Genomic DNA, 15918 nt, shown 5'->3' with positions numbered 1-15918 from the left:
GGCCGCGCGGGGCGTCACGTGTTGCGCCGGCTCCGGGGGCCTGTCGGGAGCTGGACTTGGACTGTAGCTTCCGAGGCCGGCGCTCCCCGAGAGGCATGGAGCTAGTAGACGTGTAAGGGGCCATGCCGCCGGGTGTTCGGGCCTGTCACGCTTCGCCCCCCGGCCGCCGCGCCCCGCGTCCGCGCCGGGATGGTGAACTTGGCGGCCATGGTGTGGCGCCGGCTGCTGCGGAAGAGATGGGTGCTTGCCCTGGTCTTCGGGCTGTCGCTCGTCTACTTCCTCAGCAGCACCTTGAAGCAGGTCAGTGACGGCCGGGGCGTCCCAGGGGAGTGAAGGGTGGTGGATCTTGGGGTTTCCCGGGAGCGAGAGGCGTTGCTGGGCCCTGGGACACGCCCCTCAGCGGCGGAGGCTTCCTGCATCCGTGCTTCGGTGCCTTACACCTGCCGGGGCGGGTGCTCCAGGGGCGCGTGCGCTCTCCCAGATCGCCCCCGCAGCGGCGCTGGGCAAGTGGGGTGCAGGGGTGTCCTCGCATCACGCTGAGGACACGAGGGAGGGAGGGTGGCTGTGGGGCGTGGAGGTGAGCCAGCAGCTCCTGGTTTTAGCTTGTCGGCTGCTTGGCGAGTCCACCCGAGTGATTCAGAGGTTGCGCCAGGTGCTCCCTTTGCGGGCGTAACTTAGCTTAATGGAATTTTCTTTCTTTTCTCTGTTTCTGAACCCTCTCGTTTTCTTGGCATGTGAGAAATTCTGGGAGAAATGGCAGGGAGCTTTGGTGAGAGACGGTCCCCCAAGCCTGCGGGAGTTTTTCCCCTAAACAGTGAGTGAGCGAGCACACCTTCTTAGACTGCACACAGGAAGGCCTTGGGTTGATTGTGCTGCTTGTCCGTAGCAATCATTAATTCACTCTCCCGGCTCGTGATAGAGTAGATAGAATATAAACACAGCTTGTCACCCTTGTTTTATAGCCGATTAGCAGTGCAACTATGGAAAGACAAGGTGTGAATTGTATGCAGACCTGGGCAAACAGAAGCGGTGTGTTGCAAGCCTGTTAATGGCAGAGTTGTGTAGGTGAGGGTGTGACTTGCGCAGTCACGTGCTGTCACTTCGCTGGCTGAAACAGTGTTTCAGGTTCCATATTATACTATACAACACATTTTTGTTAACAATCTTATTGAGATGTAATTCACATACAACTAGCAATCAAAGTGCATAACTGGGTTTTTGTGTATTCACAGTTGGTAGCTGTCCCCAAAATCTTGTTTTAGAACACTCTAGTCTTTGTACCCCTAAACAGGCATCAGCCCTAAGCAATTACAAGTGTTCTTTCTGTTCCTATAGATGCCTATTCTGTATATTTCATGTGCAGGGAATCATAATATGTGATGCTTCCCTGTTTTCCAGGCTCATCCTTTTTTTGCAATATGTACCTATGCTGCAGTGTTATGTGCAGACTGTTCCACCGTGTGCACCTGTTGCGTTCTTGGTCTGTTTGTCATTAGTGTGCATTTCCGTGGTTTCTGCCGCTGCCTCCTCTGGGTAACGTTGCTGTAAACATTCGTGCTTGAGTTTCCAAGTTTCCGTGTGGACATGTGTTTTCCTTTTTCGTGAGTGAGGTGGTAATCCTGTATTTAACATTTAGGCCGTTTTCCAAAGTAACTGCACTGTTTACGTTGAACTTTGTAGAAACTGTGCTTGCCTTGGATGCTTTATTTGGTGTCCATAATTTTCTACAGAAGCTGCTACCACACACTTCTCTGTTCTGGTGCAGATGGAAGGCCGAAGTAGCTAGCTATATGACCCAGCTGTCTTTTATTAAGCCAGATGTTAGGTTTGCAGAAATCTGAAACATTGTTTCTCTTAATTTTTGAAACCTTTTTCACAGAAGTTGTGCTAGCATGCAATGAATTCATTGTTTTTAAGTGGATGTCGGACTTAAAATATTTTAAGAATTTAAGTTCTAATTTTTCACCTTGGTATGTCACTGTCTGCAGCTCAACGAAGACCACATGGTAGGGTCCTTGCTGCTTTCATTGTGTGAGAATGGGCGACCATGTGCAGTGGTCAGGATGCCAACTGGGATGACCACATCCCACGTCCAAGCGCCTGGCTCTCGCTCCGTGTGCCATTTTTATTTCCACTTTCTTGCTTAAGCACATTCTGGGAGACAGCAAGAGATGACTTAAGTACTCAGGGTCCTGCCATTACATGGATGGCCCATGTCGAGTTCCTGGCTCCTGACTTTGGCCTGGTCCAGCCCACATTGTTGGAAAAATGTGGGGAGCAAAGAAGCTGATGAACCATGTCTCCATCCCTCTCCTGGTTTCTAGCTCTCTGCCTTTCAAGTTGGAAAAAAAAATCAAAGTTTTGAGGAAAAAAAAAAAAAGCAAAAAGCTTGTAAAGGGTTGTGGGACCAAAAACAGTGCCGCTGCACAGCCCTTCTGACTGGTGGCCGCTGCAGGTGTGCGAGGTGGCAGCTCTCATTGGCTCCTGTCTTGGGCATCACCACGCACCAGCTCTGTGCCTGCAGTTGTTTGCTGCGTGTGACTCCCCTTCAGGTCATTCCACTGTACACAGAGCTGGTTCTCATCTGGAACTGATCTGCTGTGGGGACTCCTTAGCCTGTGGGGGCAGACTCGGCAGCGTTTCATCTGGAGCGGCTGATCATCCTCCGCTGCCCCAGTCCCTCCTCTGTGCTTTCCATGTTAAGGAATGCTTTGGGGGGAGATCCGGAGCACAGGAAGGATTAGGAAGCCACTGCATGAGGGCCTTGGGAGGGGCAGGTGGTGTGGGCTGACTTGGATGTGTTCCTTTAACCTGCATGTAGTGGATGCCGAGTGTATGCCTACAACTCTTCTGCCGCTGCGGGAGCACCAGTGCAGGACCAAGCAGACGAGTGTGCACTCTGGTGCTGGGGACAGGGCTGAGGAGGAGTGATAATAAGCAGAATGATTGCAGGTAGCGATTGATGACACCAAGAAAACAGGCAGGATGGTGTGATGGGGTGGCAGAGCGGGCCTGCCTCCGGGTGAGGTGTTGGACCCCATTGAGAGAACCCTGGCTTTAGAGGGATCCTCTTGCTGGAGTGGCACAGCACCTCGAAGGCTCTGCGTCAGCTGCCGGCGCCTTGAAAACATGTCGGCGTCTTTGGCTGTCAAGGGAGCATGGAAGTACGGGATGGAGATGAAAGTCAGGAGAAGGTGGTTCATCTGGCTCTTGTTTCTTTCCCTGATGACCGAGGTGCAGATGTTTCATTGCGTTCATAAAGTACTGCATGGAATGAGGGGAACGGTCACCTGTGCTGTCACCCACCCGAGGGGCCGTTGTGTGTATTTGGCCATAGTTTCTTTTATTCATTTGAGAAAGACAAACCCCTTTTTTTGTTGGTTCACTGCTCAAATGCCCTAGAACCAGAAATATATTTGCGGTTTCCCATGGGGTTGCAGGGGCCCAACTCCTTGAGCCATCACCAGCCATCTCCCAGTGTGTGCGACAGTGGGAAACTGGAATTGAGAGCACAGCCGGGGCTCAAAGCAAGCCCTCCAGTGTGGGAGGTGGGCGTCTCAGGCAGTGTGTCCACCAGCACACCAACTCCCCATCCCACTGTACTTTTCACACATTTTTTTTTCAACACAACCGTAGAGCATCCTTGATACGTTCACTTAATAGGTAAGCATTTCCCGGTCTTTAAGAGCTCCTTTTAAGCACAAAATTTTTCATGACTCCAGTTTTCCACCATCAGGCTGCATTTAGCATTCCCCAAGTGCTAGACATTCGCGTGCCCTCTGCCTTTATTGCCATCTCCATTTTTGGAGGCACATAAGAACAGATCTTTTTTCTATCACAGTGATTTCTCTTGTTTCAGTGCTTTGCTGCTTAGGTGGAACTGTTGGCCTTTACGATCATCCCTAAAAAATACACCACAATTAATGCAGCCCTTTTAAAACCTGAGGCAAAACACTGCACAGCAGCAGTCGTTACATTCCCATGGCACTGTGCCCTGTATGAAGAAGATTCTCCTGTGTTTTTGTTCCTCTTTGTGCCCATCCTTGTGCCCCGTGTGGACACCTGTCTTCGTGCCCACAGTGGTCACCTGTGCTGATTCATGTGTGCCCCTATCTCGGCAGCCCTGCGGGTGCTTGAAAGGAGAGAGCCTACCTTTGTCTCTGTTTCTTAGCATTTGTTTAAATGTTGATGCTTTTGGAATATGTTGTGTGTGTGTGTGTGTGTAAGAATTTAAAATTGAGACAGTTTTGTTATGTTGATTCATCAGTTTTAGGGAAAGTTGAAATCCGTAGGGAGGGCTCCCTTCGGTGCCTCTCTCCCCTCCTGGCCACCCTGTGTCTTCAAAAAGCCAACGTGAGCTAATTCATTGCAATTGCAATTGTGTCATCTCTGCCTTGCTCACACGTTCCTTTTGGCAAAGTCCCCATTGCTCGTGTTTGAAAACAAGCTCAAGTGCTGAGAGAATTGCTTTCTTGTATACCAAGAATCTCATGCAGTGGAGGTCCTTCTGGAACACTGTCCCCCGTGCTCTCTTGCTGTTCTTCCGGAAGAACAACAAGCTAGCATGCGAGTGATGTTAAGAACGCTTCTCGCCTCGTCCTAAGGACCGGTTTGCTGTATGCTGAATGGCCTTCTGATGGTCTCTGTGGCTGTTAATTTATCTAGAGTAGCATTTGCAGTTCAGTTGAGCTTGCACATGGCTTGGTTGTGCCGCTGACGGCCACAGGGTCCCCGGAGAGCCTGCAGGTGAGTGTTCAGGTGGTGGAGCAGCGTGCACCCAAGTGACTGTTGCAAATCCCCAAGACTCCTGAGCGTAATTCCTTCTTGCACCAACTGAGGAATACAGATGTTGTGCAGCCGCTCCTCCTGCTGTGCCAGCTCTTCCTTTTAAAATAACAAAAGGGAGGGGCAGGCTAGAAATTAAAGCCACATTGGAGGATTGTTCTGTACTTGGCAAACTCAAGAGCAAAATCCAGTCCTGTTGTAAGTGTGGTGAGAATGTAAAACCGTGTTAAATGAAACCGTGCCACTTAAATGGTGGCAAGGTTACAAACCATAGATGTTATCTTTGAGCAAGTTATTTGGCACTGTAGCATTTCCTACTAACTCTTCGACAGAAGGTTTTTACAGCTCCCCATTTTAGTGCAGTGCTGTCTATGACAACAGAAACACACCCTTAATTTTGATCTATAGAGGATGTGTTTGCTAAATTACGGCACATCAACATGATGGATTCTCATGGTATAGCCTTGAAAATGTGATGATCGGGATAATGTAGGGCCTTGGAAATGTTTTACTCACCAATTAGTGTCAGGAGGAACTGAAAGCAGCACATCCTAATTTGTACTGTGAACACCAGGACCAAAGGCTCAGTACAGTTTTACCTAAGAGATGGGATTGCAGGCAGTTTTTGTTTTAATTGTTGGTTCTTTTACACAAGCCTTTTTCTGTTGGAATAACTGTAGGTATGCTGAAAAGTTTCAAAGACAGTCTAGAATGCACTTGCTTTCTGCTATTGCTAATCAATTTCCTCTTCCTTAAATAATATTTTTATCATTTTGCCTTAAAAGAATCCCCTGTCATGTGGTGAAAAGTCATTTTACTCATTATCTGCACCTATGTTAAAAACTTGTGCTATAGTTTTCCATATCTTTGTATCAGTTCTTTTTTTTTTTAAGATTTTTTTTAAATAGAAAGTCATTTTTTGTTGGAAAGTATGGAGAGAAAGAGAGACAGAGAGGAAGATCTTCCATTCTCTGATTCACTCCCCAGGTGGTTGCTACGGCCAGAGCTAAGCCGATCCAAAGGCAGGAGCCAGGATCCTCTTCTGGGTCTCCCATGTAGGTGCAGGGTCCCAAGGCTTTGGGCCGTCCTTGACTGCTTTCCCAGGTCACAGACAGGGAGCTGGAAGGGAGCTGGAGCAGTCGGGAACTGGTGCCCATATGGGACGCAGGTGCATGCAAGGTGGGGCCTTTAGCCATTAGGCTCCCGCGCTGGGCCTTTTGTCTCAGTCCTTATCAGCGGTCTGTGTGTAAGATGTCAAACTTCTGAACGTACTGTAGTGATGTTCTTTATGCACTGCATTCTGTACCTTGCCTTTTCGCTTGGTATTCTTGGTGACCACAGGTGTTAACATCATTTGCTTTAAAAACATCGATTTCCAGGCCTCATCCACGAAAATTGTCTTCTCACTCTCTTGGCAGGTTCAGGAGTCAGAATTGTTTTAAGCTCTGTTCAAAACCTAAGAGTTGCTACTTGGTTTTGGGCTTGTAATGTAATAGGTTAAGATGCTGCCTACAGTGTCAGCAGCCCATATGGATGCTGGTTCGAGTCCCAGCTGCTCCACTTCCCATCCAGTTCCCTGCTAATGAGCCTGGAAAAGCAGCAGCAGATGGCCCCTTGTGCTTGGGCCCCCGGCAGCCATATGGGAGACCCGGATGAAGCTGCTGACTTCAGTAGCTATCTAGGAAGTGAACCAGCCAGATGCACAATCTCTCTAACTCTGCCTTTCAGATAAAGAAAAAAATAGATCTTAAAAGAATTGCTGCTTGATGGGGCCTGGCACAATAGCATAGTGGTTAAGGTCCTTGCCTTGTACGCGCCGGGATCACATATGGGCACCGGTTCTAATCCTGGTGGCCCCGCTTCCCATCTAGCTCCCTGTGGTCTGGGAAAGCATTTGAGGATGGCCCAAAGCCTTGGGACCCTGCACCCGCGTGGGAGACCCGAAAGAGGCTCCTGGCTTCGGATTGGCTCAGCTCCAGCCGTTGCAGCCGTTTGGGGAGTGAACCATCAGATGGAAGATCTTCCTCTCTGTCTCCTCTCTGTATATCCGCCTTTCCAATAAAAATAAATAAATCTAAAAAAAAAAAAAAAAAAGAATTGCTGCTTGAGCCAAATTGCGGGCAAATCTAGTTTTGAGGTTGACAACAGGCCTGTGCTGGTGTGGACGCAGACCCCGCTGCACGTCCAGGCCCCCTGCCCTTGGAGCAGCGCTGCGGTGGGGCTGCGGTGGGGCTGCAGTGGGGCTGCTCGGCGTGCCTGAAGTGCAGTGTGCGTGCACACTCATGTTTTATATATGAACTGCTGCTCTTCCCGGATTGTTTTCCTGAAGAAATCTCACGAACTGCAAATGTGTTTCTCTCGGCATCTAAGATTTACCATCCCATTGTCAAGGTTAGTCCCGTTTTCCTAAAAAGCAACACGCAGCAGATCGTTCTTAATGGTAAAAACCACAGAGCTCGGTTAGAACGGCGATTACTTAAAGTGCATAAAAACCTCTGGGAGTGAGCCTTCCATAATTGTTTTGTTTTGCAATAATAAAGCGTTCAGGAGAGGATTGTCTCATGCTAGGCTTGTTTTCTGGTATGTGGGCACCTTCAGCCTCGGATTCTTAATAGCAGAGAGGAGGCAATTATGAAAGCCCAGCCTAGCTGAGCCCTGGCATAGCTTCAGGGTGGGGAGAAAATTCTGGTTTAAATTTTGCATCTCTTGCCCCGAACATCAGCCCCCTAATTCCGTGCCCCAACAAGCCTGAGTAGTTGCAAGCCAGAGACACCCGGCAGGCACCGGAAAGGTTCCTCTTTTGTTTTAAAAGTTAGTTTGCATTTTACATTCTGTTCCACAGCGGTTTGATGACTCGCCATCAGAAGAGGTTCAAAGCTTCTCTGTAAAACTTCCACTCAGCAGCCTTGTGCATGTGGGACATGCAGCTCCCTCAGGGCAGGGAAGCCTGCCAGCTTTGAGCCTGCTCCTTTTCTTCTCTCCTGCTGCTTCATTGTGACTCCGGCTCATGCTCTGAGTTACAAGTGCAGTTGCACTTCGTGTTTCGTGGTGCTTGTGTCCTCTGCCTGTAGTTTATGTGGAAAATGGCTGAGACGGCAAGAGAAGCTCTGACCTTGTCATTTTCGGTCTCTTTGTAGGAGGAGAGGGCAGTGAGAGATCGGAGTCTCCTCCAGGTTCAAGACCATGATCAGCCCATTCCTTGGAGAGTGCAGTTTAACTTGGGCAATAGCAGTCGGCCAAGCAATCAGTGTCGCAACTCCATCCAGGGGAAACACCTCATCACAGACGAGCTGGGTAAGGTTGGCCCCCCTTCCCGTCCTGGTACTTGAAGAGTTCCTGCAGCACGGAAACAGGAGCTAAGTGTAGGGACCGGCATTGTGAGACGGTGGGCTAAACCACCTTGTGGGGTGCCCACACCCTGAATCAGAGCACTGGTTTGAGTCCTAACTAATCTGGTCTGATCCAGCTCCCTGCTGGTGTGTCTGGGAGGCAGCAGCAGATGGTGGCTAAGGACCCAGGACCCTGCTGGCCAGTGAGGCCTGGTTCCTTATTGCAGACTTGCGGAGTTACAAGCTCCTAATTTAGACCTATCCCCTCCTTGTCTGTTGCACACGTTGAGAAATGCGCTAGCAGGCAGACCTCTGTCACTCTGGCCTTTCAAATACTTCAAAGGGAGGTTTATTTGACTGCAAAGCGGTTTTGAAATTCATACTTTTTTTTCCCACATAGATTTTCGAATATTTTTATTTTTAATCCAGAGTTCTTGTAAACATAGAAAGTTTTAATAGTTGACAAGATTGGGTGTAAAAAAACTGATTCTTGCCTCCACAAACACCGCCAAGTGTCAGTGGGGCCGTGTGTAAAGTTTTTTGTCTTAACAGGGCTTCCCCTGCAATGCAATTTCCCTTGCACATTGTGGTGTCCAAATACTGTGAGGATTTTGTTTGTTGAAGGGTAAATTTTAGAGTCTCAGAACAGGTGGATGAAGAAGGTGCAATATTGAAACTGCTGGAAGTAACCTGGCATCGCAGTCTTCATGCCTGATAATGCTGAACCATGTGGGAGACACATGCGCTTTGCACCAAAAACCACAGTGCATTTATTACTTAGAGAAAAGGGTAGTTTTTATTTTCTGCAAAATGCAAACCAAAACGTGTTGAACAAGACCTCAGAATCACCCAACCAGAGAGAAAATTATTTGGAAATGAAGACAGGAGTTGGAAAAAAGCTATCTACCTGGGTTATAAGAGCTGGGGGATGGACCCAACGTGGTAGCCTAGTGGCTAAAATCCTTTCCTTGTAACTGTCGGGATCCCATATGAGTGCCGGTTTGTATCCCAGCTGCTCCACTTTCCTTCCAGCTCCCTGCTTGTGGCCTGGCAAAGCAGTAGAGGACGGCCCAAAGCCTTGGGACTCTGCACCCATTTGGGAGACCCGGAAGAGACTCCTGGCTTCAGATCAGCTCAGTTCTGGCTGTTGCGGCTACTTTGGGAGTGAGCTGGTGAATGGAAGATGTTTTCTCTGTCTCTCCTTCTCTCTGTGAAATTTGACTTTCCAATAAAAGTAGATAAATCTTAAAAAAAAAAAAAAAAGAAAGCGCTAGGTCACATGTGGTGGCACAGTGGATTGTTGAGAGAAAAATTGTGGTTTGTACTCCCATTCACTTGTTTACTCTGCGCATGCCCTCGACAGCTGTGGCTGCTCCGGGGCCGAGGCCAGGTGCTCAGAACGCAGTCCTGTCTCACAGGTAGGTGACAGGAGTCCAGTGACCTGAACCATCACTGCTGCCTCCCATGGTCGGCAGCAGGAAGCTGGAGTTGGGAGCTAGAACTGTGTACCAGGAACCCCAGTGTGGAATGTGGCCATCTTAACTATGGTAAATGCTCACTGGTTGAGTTTGTAACGTATCTCTCATTATATGTATTTTTATGTGTATTTATAATTTAAATGTATATATATATTATATATATGTATATATAATCTCCAAATGGCTGCAATGGCCGGAGCTGAGCTGATCTGAAGCCAGGAGCCAGGAGTAAGGAGCCTCTTCCGATCCCCCACATGGGTGCAGGGTCCTAAGGACTTGGGCCGTCTTCTGTTGCTTTCCCAGGTCATAAGCAGGGAGCTGAATGGGAAGTAGAGCAGCCGAGACCGGTGTCCATATGGGATGCCAGCACCACAGGTTGGAGGACTGGCCTGCGGCAGGACTCCCATGAGGTTTTTTTTTAATGGAATGAAGTTCAGCAAAAGGAAGTGACTTGAACAGATAGCGTACCTACCCAATGGAGCCCTGATTTGGAGTTCCAGGCTGACTTTTTGTAATGCGTGACATTCATCGGGAAAATATGAAATCTTAGCCTTAAGTTAGAAATGCAGCTTACTGTGTTCGTTGATCATATCTAGCAAAAGAATATTTTTCTGATTAGTTTAGGTAAAACAAACTCTCAGATTCCTTGATTAAAAATTTCTGAGAATTATTCACACACACACACACAAAAAAACCACAAACCATTGTTTGTTATTTATTATTTTACCTCTGTAAATAGGAGAGAAAAGGTAAGTAGGTTGATAAAACTTGCAAGAATTCCTTAGCAGGCAGCTGTCCACAGCAGTGTGGCCTGATAAAGGCACTATTAAATGAGACAACTGATTAGAATCACAAACTTTTCAAATGTTGGAAGTTCCTTTCCCAAGCAAGTAGCGAGAGCGTGGTCCTAGCTGACCTGTGTTGGAAATAGCGTTTGCCAGGAGTCAGTTGGTGAAGGACTCGAAGTGAGAGGGCTCGGCGGGCATGGGTTTGGTCCCCCCAGAAGGCGAGAACTGCTGTTCCAAAGCTTAATGCCACGTGACCTTCCACCTTCTGTGACAAAAATGATAGAATCACTGCGTTTATCACGTGGAGGTAGAATTTTGCAAAAATACCTGCTGAGATTTCTGTGGCTTACAATCCCTATAAACATGCGTGCGAATCATACACAGACTCCCCGACATTTGCTGTGAAATTAGATCATGTTCTCTTAGGAGACAGAACAGCATAGTTGAGCAAGAGGATCAGGCAGCTGGTCCCAGGCCCCCTGGAGCTGCTTTCCCGGAGGCCCAGTGTCTGCAGGGTGGGATGTAAGACCCTGGCCGTCCCCGCTGTCCCCAGTGTCACCGCTGCTCTACGGGTGCCCCCAGCACTGTGCACACACAGTCTGTTCAGAGTGTTCCAGAGGCGTTTCTGAAAACAGCCACAGGTCTTCTCATTCTCTGAGGAGTGGGAAGCTGGGGCCTTTGGAATAGAGTGATCCTGGGACAGCTGCTCTGTTCCTGCGAGCAGCTGTGGGCCTGAACACACACCCGTGCGCTCCTGCTGGCTCCTGGGAGTTCCCCAGGGTCACGGCCTGGCCCCACGGACTTGGCACTCATACGTTTTCCTGTCCCTCTCCCAGAAGGATGTAGGGAGATGTCCGTGAAGCAGCTCTTTCTCTGCAGCTGAGCAGGAATGGGCTGGGTTGGAGGGGTATGTGGAAGTGATGGGGTTCGGTAGGAGTGGCTGGTGTTGCTGGGCTTCCCTTTGCCAGGGTGTTTCCTGACCCTGAAGGGACGTCAAGTCTCTGGCACCTGTGTGCACACAGCCTACATCCGTTTCAGGTGGCTGGGACTGTTTGCCTTTCTGTTGACAAAGGCTAGCTGTTTCTCCTCTCAGAATCCCGAGTTGCTAAATAAACACGTATTTGAAAGGTATTACTCATTTAAATGTAGAAGGATCTCTTACGAATGAATGCCTTGTTTTTCTCCTGTTTCAGATTTTTGTTTGAAAAAAAAATGACATTTTTCTTCAGGCCCTGATGAAAGAGTAGCTTACTTAAGTTAGGACAGGAAAATGTAGGCTCCACGCGGCAATGAGGTCAACCGTGACCACAAACCAAAAGGAACTCTAGGCCACGGCTGAGCAGAGCCCTGTGTTCACAAAGGAGCCCCTGCTTCCTGGAGCTGTGGCCTGGGGGAAGCAAGGAACGCCCAGCCTCCGGATCCTGGGTCAGTGTTTGTCTTGGCAGTACTGTCCTTGCTGCCTCCTGGTGGCGAGGGGCTGAGGGTCCCTGAGGGCTTCGTGCTGAGGTTGGCGTCTGACTTCCAGGCTATGTTTGTGAGAGGAAGGACCTGCTGGTGAACGGCTGCTGTAACGTCAACGTCCCTGGCACGAAGCAGTACTGCTGCGATGGCTGCTTGTCCAACGGCTGTTGCAGCACCTACGAATACTGCGTCTCCTGCTGCCTGCAGCCCAACAAGGTACGGGAGCCGCTCCCTGCCCCTTAACGTCCCCTAGTCCCCTCCTGAGAGGTGCTTTGGAAAATGGAAACAGAATTGGAACTGAGCTGTGTCTTCCAGACTAGGAAGTGGCTCTTTGGCCCAAGTGAACCATTGGGTTCCTCAGGAAAAATCTTGGGAATAAGACCTGTAGCCTCACCACCTCCTTCTGCTAGTTTAGGAGGGATTTTCAAGGTTCCTTGGGCTGGCTGGGTCTGGAATTTGTTACTGGTACAACTTTTATTTCCATAGCAACTTCTCCTGGAGCGCTTCCTCAATCGGGCAGCCATGGCTTTCCAAAACCTCTTCATGGCGGTGGAAGATCACTTCGAATTGTGCCTGGCTAAATGCAGGACCTCATCCCAGGTCAGAGGCTGGGCTGTCTGCAGCTGGGGGTGCCGGGGTGCGGAGCAAAGCTAGAAGACACACCCGGGTTGGTGGTAGTGGGCTGGAGGGGTGCAGCGATGCAGAACCACATCATATTTGGGGGGGTGGTGGAGCTGGTGAGGGCAGCATGAGGTTTGCCCAGCATGGGGGTGGGAAAGCTTTGATATTAAATCAGGGCTTGTATTTCCTCTCTGGTTGGCAATGTTTGCATTTTAAGTGGAAGCTTAAAATTGCTTTTAAATCTAAGTGGAGTCTCATAGTCCGGCTTCTTAGAGAAATTGTCCACTACCCCCATCTTTGAGATTTGACAGCGACCACTGGATTAGAGGAAGTAGCCATTTGGGCAAAGTTATGTTTTGTTTTAGGACTGAGGGGGAAGGGCAGGTGGTGAAGGTTGTGTGACTCTCAGAACGTAGTAGCATGCTCTCAGTGATCAAGTCTCTCCTCAGCTGCCGAGTGTCGCACCTGCTGCTGGCAGCACCGCGGAGTCTTTGCCTTCCCACCGTGCAGCGCCCAGCTTTTGTGGCTGGCCAGTGGCCACAGGCCTCTGTGTGAAGCCACCGGATGTACTTAACAGAGCAGCACATGCTTCTCCCGCCTTCTGGTGGCTTCCTGGTCACCAGGTCTCGCTGCTTCCCCGAGCCTCGTGTGTCATTTCGCAGAGCTCCTGCACTCTTGGCCGGGGAGTTCTGCACCCCGCTCATTCATTTCCCACTGCTTTTTGTGTGTCTGGTTTGTCCTGAGGGTTTTCAGTGTCGCTGGTAAATGTTTCAGGAAAATGTTAGGAAGTTCCTGATGGTCTTGGTTTGCTTGAAGAGCTTTCCACATGACTGGGCTTGAAATGTGGAGGAAGGCTGAACGTGTGACTCAACTTGATTCGGATTCTGTCATTGTGAGAAGTGCTAGAAAAGGCCCAGGTCTTCTCTTTGCTTACCTGATAAAACCCGCGAGGACTTCCAGTCTTCCACGAAGCTACCATCCTTTCAGATTTTGTCTTTTTATTGTGAACAGTGATTTCCCAACTGTCACTCAATGTGTTTTGATAACAGTGTCCCAAGAAAGAGATGATTTGGCAGTTTGTCTGATAAATTGGATTAATACTTACAATTCAGTTGCTTAGCATTGGTCTCAGGATAATTAGAGAACCGTAGATGAGCCAAAAACGCAAGTTGCTTGTCTGAAAACAAATTGCTGAAAAATGAGCCACCAGGGATGATTGTGTGATTTCCACCACGCCCGCGGTCGGCTCACCCCAGTGACGCTCCACCGCACCATCAGCTCTGTTCCTGCAGCCGGCTGCTGGGCAGGTGAGCCCTGTGAGAGGGGCTCCTCAGGGTGGGATTCCTTGCTAGGAACCAGCTCACGTGGACACGCCCACTGGGTCTTCACCTGTGTCAAATCGTTTAAGAAAGTATAGTTGTCTTGAGTCGCCAAGGTCTCAGCCACGTTACTGAAAAGCTCACTGGTGCTCATGGAAAGCACCAGCCACACAGTGGTCATTTTCCTGCCTTTTTCTGGCGCTCTGTTGAGTATCCCTCTTTGTTTAGCAAGTTCCTGGGAGCCTCTAGTCCACGTGAAGACGGTCCAGGGCCGCCTCCTGCAGGTCGTGTCTGCCGGCTGTTGTCTCCCACCCGTGGAAAGGAACTGTGTGGGCGTGTCTCACCACGCTCCTGTCTCCCTCTTGCCCACAGAGTGTGCAACATGAGAACACCTACCGGGACCCCATAGCAAAGTTCTGCTACGGAGAGAGCCCACCCGAGCTGTTCCCTGCATGACAGGTGCTGCAGGCTTGGGGAGCAGGAGTGAGGAAGCCCCCGCTGTTGAACTTGGCACCTGGAGCTGGACTGTAGCATTGAGGCAAGAAGACAGGCAGCGCGAGGAGACCTTGGCTGTGACCGTCCTTGTCACTTGCTACCTGGGCACCATCAGATGGACGTCCTTCTATGAAGCATCCTGGAGTCCCCACTGGTCTGGTTCCCCAAGGACTGACTGCGGACTTGGCATGGCCAGCGGCCTTCTGAGAAGACAATGGGCTGTGTGGGAACCTGTGACTTGTGCTTGTCTGGGGCCAGGTGTTCACCTCCAACAGTTTTCACTTAGGACTCTGTAAAATTATTTATTGGATTTCTTTGGAATAATGGAAAAATTATATTGTTTTATGTAGGAGCATACCTTGTTGCTCTAGTCAAATACATTCAAGGAGATTTTTGTAGTGGTCGTTGGTTCTTATGTTACATGAATGACATTGCCACCTCTCCTCTGGAATATTTTACTTAGAATGGGTGGGCTCTGCAGGTACTTCATAGCCCTGCATGCACCTGTTAACCGTGTCCCGGCCTTGGAGGTTATGCAGCATTTCAGCCACTGTTCTGTTCAGACTCCAGGCCAGATCTATGGCACTTTACCCGTGAGCCCCATGCTCTCTCCTCCTGGTGTCAGCCTTGGCTCCTGACACGCTGTCCTGGAGTTCTGTCATTTTCCACGGCACTCTCTAAATCTCTGTCATCCGCTCAGCCCTGAAACCAGGAGAGCCTTTGCTCAACCCTAGGCTGTTGCCTCTTCTCTTGCCCTGGAAGCCAGTGTGTGGGCAAGGATGGAAGTGCAGCTAGCAGTGTGCTGTGTGCCTGCCTGCCTGTGGTCCTCAGCTTCAGAGCTGTAACAGGTACGGATGTTCAGTTTCCCTGGGATGTGAGACGAGAATTCGGCTTCTGTCAGAGGGCTGCAAACGAGTCTTAGCTAGCCTTGAGTGGGTGATGCGTGTGATTCCGACAACTTGGAAGGGGCCGCCTGGGGCGGCTGCGGCGATGGCTGTGGCGGCTGCTGCTGCTGCGCTGTCCTAGTCCACACACTCAGTGCACTCCGAGTGTTTCACCTGAAATGTACAAGAAGATTTGGTTCTAGGATGAAGGCATGCCATCCGTCTCGTAGCACTGCGCTTTGGCTGGGGTAGGCCCACCTCTCCAGGAATCCTTTGTGAACCCTGGCTTTGGGCAAGGTCTTTTCTGTTCACGTTACTGACCTGGGTGCTAGTTGCACGATCCCCCTTGAGCATCTTGTGTTTCTGCTGTGGAGCTTCTTCTCAGGCCTTGTTTCCCTTCCAGTGCTTCCTTGGCTCCCCCGCTTCTTCCCCTTGCATTCATCTTACACTTATCCCAAGGTCATGGGCTCCCCTGAATATGTTTTCTTAGAGGGTGAACTGCCAAGCAGGTGTTTGTGTGTGTGTGTGTTTTTCCATTGTCAGACCCCAGGAAATCTATTCTGTTTGCTTTCGACTTCTCAGGTTCTGTGTGTACTGAAGAGTGCTAAATCCAAGCCTGTGGGAGAGAAACGTGGCATGCCCTGCTTGCTTTTCTTTTTTTAAAATTTTATCAAACCTTATCCTTTCTGGTGCCACGAGGTGGAATTCGAATGGCTTTCTTTCCCTCGTTGACACTGGTAGCAGCCAGAGCTTTGAGT

At 49.7% G+C, this 15918-nt stretch overlaps 1 protein-coding gene across 2 annotated transcripts; it reads left to right on the top strand.

Moving 5' to 3' along the window:
• Positions 1 to 3: 3 nt before the first annotated feature.
• Positions 4 to 14670, top strand: SPRING1 (SREBF pathway regulator in golgi 1). 2 transcript variants are annotated; one of them, XM_004597772.4, is made up of 5 exons: positions 31 to 300; positions 7923 to 8079; positions 11906 to 12057; positions 12328 to 12441; positions 14154 to 14670. In XM_004597772.4, exons 1-5 carry the CDS (start codon positions 190 to 192, stop codon positions 14235 to 14237), a joined length of 618 nt encoding a protein of 205 aa, XP_004597829.2. In that variant the 5' UTR covers positions 31 to 189; the 3' UTR covers positions 14238 to 14670. The 2 variants fall into 2 exon arrangements, with proteins under 2 accessions (XP_036352313.2, XP_004597829.2); XM_036496420.2 differs by lacking the exon at positions 7923 to 8079 and having other exon boundaries at positions 4 to 300.
• Positions 14671 to 15918: the final 1248 nt, after the last annotated feature.

Source organism: Ochotona princeps, chromosome 29 (assembly GCF_030435755.1).
Source record: "Ochotona princeps isolate mOchPri1 chromosome 29, mOchPri1.hap1, whole genome shotgun sequence".
NCBI classification, from domain to species: Eukaryota; Metazoa; Chordata; class Mammalia; order Lagomorpha; family Ochotonidae; genus Ochotona; species Ochotona princeps.
Note: the sequence above shows the minus strand (reverse complement) of the source record. Positions and strands in the feature narration are given on the sequence as shown.

What these genes read in the sequence shown, in the direction of transcription:
- SPRING1 (XM_004597772.4), top strand. Translation starts at nt 190, where the DNA reads ATGGTGAACTTGGCGGCCATGGTGTGGCGCCGGCTGCTGCGGAAGAGA. An exon ending in TCAGCAGCACCTTGAAGCAG is followed by an intron (nt 301 to 7,922) that starts GTCAGTGACGGC and finishes GTCTCTTTGTAG; the next exon opens with GAGGAGAGGGCAGTGAGAGA. An exon ending in GCTGCCTGCAGCCCAACAAG is followed by an intron (nt 12,058 to 12,327) that starts GTACGGGAGCCG and finishes TTATTTCCATAG; the next exon opens with CAACTTCTCCTGGAGCGCTT.